The sequence below is a fragment of the Eurypyga helias genome, unplaced genomic scaffold, assembly GCF_000690775.1.
Source record: "Eurypyga helias isolate BGI_N326 unplaced genomic scaffold, ASM69077v1 scaffold22235, whole genome shotgun sequence".
In the NCBI taxonomy this organism is placed as follows: Eukaryota; Metazoa; Chordata; class Aves; order Eurypygiformes; family Eurypygidae; genus Eurypyga; species Eurypyga helias.
Window position 1 is genome coordinate 2,782 of NW_010253661.1, and position 540 is coordinate 3,321.

The 540-nt window shown below is 65.0% G+C and overlaps 1 protein-coding gene across 1 annotated transcript in view; it reads left to right on the forward strand.

Moving 5' to 3' along the window:
• Window positions 1–540, forward strand: part of FCHSD1 (FCH and double SH3 domains 1) — a gene marked incomplete at both ends in the record, with an annotated part of 2,781 nt that overhangs the window by 1,531 nt on the left and 710 nt on the right. The window contains one exon of the mRNA XM_010152740.1: window positions 217–471. Within this exon, the coding sequence (XP_010151042.1) occupies window positions 217–471 (255 nt within the window). The remainder of the gene's footprint in view (window positions 1–216; window positions 472–540) is intronic.

Genomic DNA, 540 nt, shown 5'->3' on the forward strand with positions numbered 1-540 from the left:
GAAGAAGTGAGAGAAAACATCCGGAAGGCAGAGGTGGGTCCCCCAGGCAGGAGGCTTGGGATGGCCTCGAGGTTTGTCACCTGTGGGGAAGGAGACACACGGAGATGGGGAGATGAGGAGGCTGGGGATGCTCTGCCACCATGGCAGCCATGCTGGGGACCAGGGGCGAAGGGGCTTGCTGGGCTGTCCCTCCACCCTGTTGGTGTCCCCTTAGAGCGTGACGATGTCCCCCTGCCCCAGGTCAGCCGGGTGAAGGCAGAGGCACGGCTGGCACTGCTGCGGGCAGCGGGGCTGGACGTGGACACTTGGCTGTCAGGGGCCATGGTGGGGACGAGCGAGGAGTCGCCCACAGAGCTGGATCCGGCTGAGTTTGACGACTACGAGGACAGTGATGAGCTGGATGAGGACAACGAGCCCAGCCCTGCTGCCCGCACCTACCCCTACACCTGCCGGGTGATCTTCGGGTACCAGGTATGGCCACAGCTGCCTGCTCATCCCCGACCCTGGCTGCCCAGGGCCAGCATCCCCAGCTTCTCTGCC